At 49.2% G+C, this 4,964-nt stretch overlaps 1 protein-coding gene across 1 annotated transcript; it reads right to left on the bottom strand.

Moving 5' to 3' along the window:
* Nucleotides 1-624: 624 nt before the first annotated feature.
* On the bottom strand, nt 625-1,119 carry LOC138370299 (uncharacterized). Its single transcript, XM_069334316.1, has one exon. It carries the CDS (start codon nt 1,117-1,119, stop codon nt 625-627), a length of 495 nt encoding a protein of 164 aa, XP_069190417.1.
* Between the last annotated feature and the right edge of the window lie 3,845 nt (nt 1,120-4,964).

Raw genomic sequence — 4,964 nt, 5'->3', positions numbered from 1 at the left:
GTGGTATGGTAGTGGTGGTTTTCTTGTTGTGGTAGTGTTGTTGTGGTGGTGTTGTAGAGGTGGTGGTGGTGTTGAAGTGGTGATATTGCAGTGGTTGTGTTGTTGTGGTGGTGTTGTAGAGGTGGTGGTGGTGGTGTTGTAGTGGTGGTATTGCAGTGGAGGTGTGGTTGTGGTGGTGTGGCAGTGGTAGTGTGTCAGTGGTGGTGTTGTAGTTGTGGTGTTGTAGTGTGGTGTTTTAGTGGTGTGTGGCAGTGGTGGTGTTGTAGTGGTGGTGTTGCAGTGGTGGTGTTGTTTTGGTGGAGTGACAATGGTGATATTGCAGTGAGTTTGTGGCAGTGGTGGTGTTGTACTAGTGGTGTGTCAGTTGAGGTGTGGTAGTGGTGGTTTAGCAGTGGGGGTGTGGCATTGGTGGTGTTGTAATAGTTGTGTGGCTCTGGATTTGTTGTTCTGGTGGGGTAGCACTTGTGTTGTTATAGTGGTGGTGTGGCAGTGTTGGTGTTGTAGTGTGGGTTTTGTAATGGTGGTGTGGCAGTGGTAATGTTCTAGTGGGGGTGTGGCAGTGGAGGTGTAGCAGTGGTGGTGTTGCTGTGGTGGTGTAGCAGTGGTGGTATGTCAGTGTGTGTTTTATTGTGGTGTTTTGGCAGTGGTGTTGTTGTAATAGTTATGTGGCAGTGGTGGTGTTGTAGTGGTGGTGTTGTAGTAGTCGTGTTGTATTGGTGGTGTGGCAGGGGGTGTGGCAGTGGTGGTGTGGTTGTGGTGGTGTGGCAGTGGTGGTGTGGCAGTGGTGGTGTGGCAGTGGGGGTGTGGCATTGGTGGTGTTGTAATAGTTGTTTGGCTCTGGATTTGTTGTTCTGGTGGTGTAGCACTTGTGTTGTTATAGTGGTTGTGTGGCAATGGTGGTGTTGTAGTGTGGGTTTTGTAATGGTGGTGTGGCAGTGGTGGTGTTGTAATGGTGGTGAGACAGTGGTGGTGTTTTAGTGGGGGCGTTGCAGTGGAGTTGTGGCAGTGGGGTGTGGCATTGGTGGTGGGCAGTGCTGGTGTTGTAGTGGTGGTGTGGTAGTAATGGTGTTGTAGTGGGGGTGTGGCAGTGGGTGGTGTGTCAGGGGGGGGGTGTGGCATTGGTGTTATGTCAGTGGTGGTGTTGTAGTGGTGGTGTGGCAGTGTCGTGTTGTACTGGTTGTGTGAAAGTAGGGGTGAGGCAGTGGTGTTGTTGTGGTGTTGTAGCAGAGTGGTGTTGTAGTGGTGGTGTTGCAGTGGTGGTGTGGCAGTGGTGGTGGTGTGGCAGTGGTGGTGTTGCATTGGCGGTGTTGTGGTGTTGCAGTGGTGGTGTTGTAGTGGTGGTGGTGTTGTAGTGTTGGTGTGGCAGTGGTGGTGTTGTAGTGGTGGTGTTGTAGTGGGTGTGGCAGTGGGGGTGTGGCAGTGTCGTGTTGTAGTGGTGTGTGTGAAAGTAGGGGTGTGGCAGTGGTGTTGTTGTGTGTGTGGCAGTGGTGGTGTTGTAGTGGTGGTGTGGCGGTAGTGGTGTTGAAGTGGTGGGGTGGCAGTGGTGGTGTTGTAGTGGGGTGTGGTAGTGGTGGTGTTGACGTGGTGGAATGGCAGTGGTGGTGAAGTAGTGGCAGTGCTGGTGTTGTTGTGGTTGTGTGGTAGTAGTTTTGTTAAAGCGGTGGAATGGCAGTGGTGGTGTGGCAGTGGGGGTGTGACAATTATGGTGTGGAGAGTATTGGTGTGGCAGTGGTGTGTGTTGTGGTGGGATTGCAGTGGTGGTGTTCTAGTGGGGGTGACAGTGGAGGTGTGGCAGTGGTGTGTTACAGTGGTGTGTGGCAGTGGTGTTGTTGTAGTAGTCGTGTTGTATTGGAGGTGTGGCTGTGGTGGTGTGGAAGTAGTGGTGGTGTTGTAGTAGTCGTGTTGTATTGGTGGTGTGGCAGGGGTGGTGTGTTTACTAGTTGTGTTTACTAGTTGTGTTTTTGCGGGGGTTGAGCTTTGCTCTTTCGGCCCGCCTCTCAACTGTCAATCAACTGTTTACTAAGTACTTTTTTTTTTTTTTTTTTTTTCCCACACCACACACACACACACCAGGAAGCAGCCCGTGACAGCTGACTAACCCCAGGTACCTATTTACTGCTAGGTAACAGGGGCACTTAGGGTAAAAGAAACTTTGCCCATTTGTTTCTGCCTCGTGCGGGAATCGAACCCGCGCCACAGAATTACGAGTCCTGCGCGCTATCCACCAGGCTACGAGGCCCCCTCGTAGGGCAGCAGTGGTGGTGTGGCAGTGGTGTTGTTGTAGTAGTCGTGTTGTATTGGTGGTGTGGCAGTGGTGGTGTGGCAGTGGTGTGTGGCAGTGGTGGTGTGGAAGTAGTGGTGTGGCAGTGGTGGTGTTGTAATAGTCGTGTTGTATTGGTGGTGTGGCAGGGGTGGTGTGGCAGTGGTGGTGTACTCACCTAATTGTACTCACCTAATTGTGCTTGCGGGGGTTGAGCTTTGGCTCTTTGGTCCCGCCTCTCAACTGTCAATCAACTGGTGTACAGATTCCTGAGCCTACTGGGCTCTATCATATCTACATTTGAAACTGTGTATGGAGTCAGCCTCCACCACATCACTTCCTAGTGCATTCCATTTATTAACTACTCTGACACTGAAAAAATTCTTTCTATCGTCTCTGTGGCTCATCTGGGTACTAAGTTTCCACCTGTGTCCCCTTGTTCGTGTCCCACCCGTGCTGAAGAGTTTGTCTTTGTCCACCCTGTCAATTCCCCTGAGAATTTTGTAGGTGGTTATCATGTCTCCCCTTACTCTTCTGTTTTCCAGGGATGTGAGGTTCAGCTCCTTTAGCCTTTCCTCGTAGCTCAATCCTCTCAGTTCCGGCACGAGCCTGCTGGCATACCGCTGAATCTTCTCTAACTTTGTCTTGTGTTTAACTTGGTATGGACTCCAGGCTGGAGCTGCATACTCCAGGATTGGTCTTACATAAGTGGTATACAGGGTTCTGAAAGATTCCTTACACAAGTTTCTGAAGGCAGTTCTTATGTTGGCCAGTCTAGCATATGCCGCTGATGATATTCTTTTGATGGGGGCCTCTGGGGACAGGTTCGGTGTGATATCAACCCCCAGATCCTTCTCTCTATTTGACTCTTGCAGGATTTCCCCTCCCAGATGATACCTTGTGTTCAGCCTCCTGCTCCCTTCGCCTAATTTCATCACCTTACACTTTCCCGAGTGTAACTTTAGCAGCCATTTTCTAGACCATTCCTCCAGTTTATCCAGGTCATCCTGTAGTCTGTCTATCTTCATCCGTCTTGATTCTTCTCATAATTTTTGCATCATCAGCAAACATCGAGAGGAATGAGTCTATACCCTCTGGAAGATCGTTCACATATATTAGAAACAGGATGGGTCCAAGTACTGAGCCCTGTGGGACTCCGCTGTGACATCTCGCCACTCTGATGTCTTCCCCCTCACCGTTACTCGCTGTTTCCTGTTGCTTAAGTGTTTCCTTATCCACTGGAGCACCTTCCCTTTTACTCCTGCCTGTTGCTCCAACTTTTTTAACAGCCTTTTATGGGGTGCTGTGTCAAAGGCTTTTTGGCAATCCAGGAAAATGCAGTCGGCCCACCCTTCTCTTTCCTGCCTAATTTTCGTTGCCTAGTCATAAAATTCTATTAAACCTGTGAGGCACGATTTACATCTCTGAACCCATGTTGGTGGTGCGTTACAAAGTTATTTCCCTCCAGATGCTCTACGAGCCTTTTCCTCACAATCTTCTCCATCACCTTGCATGGTATACAAGTTAAGGAAACTGGCCTGTAATCAGTGCCTCTTGCCTGTCACCCTTTTTGTATATTGGGACCACGTTAGCTGTCTTCCAACTTTCTGGTAAGTCTCCTGTTTCCAGTGACCTGTTATACACCATAGAGAGTGGCACACTTAGTGCTTCTGCACCTTCCTTTAGTATCCATGGTGAGATTCTATCAGGTCCAACAGCCTTTGTCACATCCAGCTCCAGCAGACACCTTTTGACCTCATCACTGGTGAGGTCAAATTCCTCCAAGGTTGCTTGGTTTGCCGCCTCCTCATTTAGTGCAGGGGCTTCTCCTTGTTCTATTGTGAAGACCTCCTGGAATCTCTTGTTAAGTTCTTCACACACCTCCTTGTCATTCTCTGTGTATCTGTTTCCCTTCCTTTCCGCAGCTTTATCACTTGTTCCTTCACTGCTGTTTTCCTCCTGATGTGGCTGTGGAGCAGCTTTGGTTGGGTCTTGGCTTTACTCGCAATGTCATTTTCAAACTGTCTCTCTGCTTCCCTCCTCACTCTGATGTACTCATTTCTGGCCCTCTGGTATCTCTCCCTGCTCTCTGGTGTTCTGTTATTTCTGTAGTTTCTCCATGTTCTTTTACTCAGTTGTTTCGCTACCTTACATTCCTGGTTGAACCATGGGGTTTTTCTGTTGTTTTTCGTTTTTCTCCTTTTGGACGGGGATAAACCAGTCTGCAGCTTCCTGGCACTTTTGGGTGACAAAATCCATCATGACCTGCACATTCTTGTCTCTAAGTTCTGTTTCCCATGGTATTCCCCTGAGGAAGTTCCTCATCTCGTCATATTTTCCTCTTCGGTAATTCAGTCTTTTCCCCTCCACTCCCATCCTTGGATAGGTTATCCCTACCTCCACCAAGTACTCAAAGGTCAGTACACTGTGGTCACTCATTCCTATGGGGGCTTCAACTTTGACTTCCCTTATTTCTGACTCATTCAGGGTGAATATCAAGTCGAGTCTAGCTGCTTCATCATTGCCTCTCACTCTTGTGGGTTCCTTGACATGCTGGCTCAGAAAGTTCCTTGTTGCCTCTTCCAAGAGTTTAGCTCGCCACGTATCTGCACCACCATGTGGGTCCCCATTCTCCCAGTCTATCTTTCCATGGTTGAAATCACCCATGATTAAGAGTCTTGAGCCATTCCTGCAGGCAACTGAA

The sequence above is a fragment of the Procambarus clarkii genome, chromosome 31 (assembly GCF_040958095.1).
Source record: "Procambarus clarkii isolate CNS0578487 chromosome 31, FALCON_Pclarkii_2.0, whole genome shotgun sequence".
Taxonomy (NCBI): Eukaryota; Metazoa; Arthropoda; class Malacostraca; order Decapoda; family Cambaridae; genus Procambarus; species Procambarus clarkii.
Note: the sequence above shows the minus strand (reverse complement) of the source record. Positions and strands in the feature narration are given on the sequence as shown.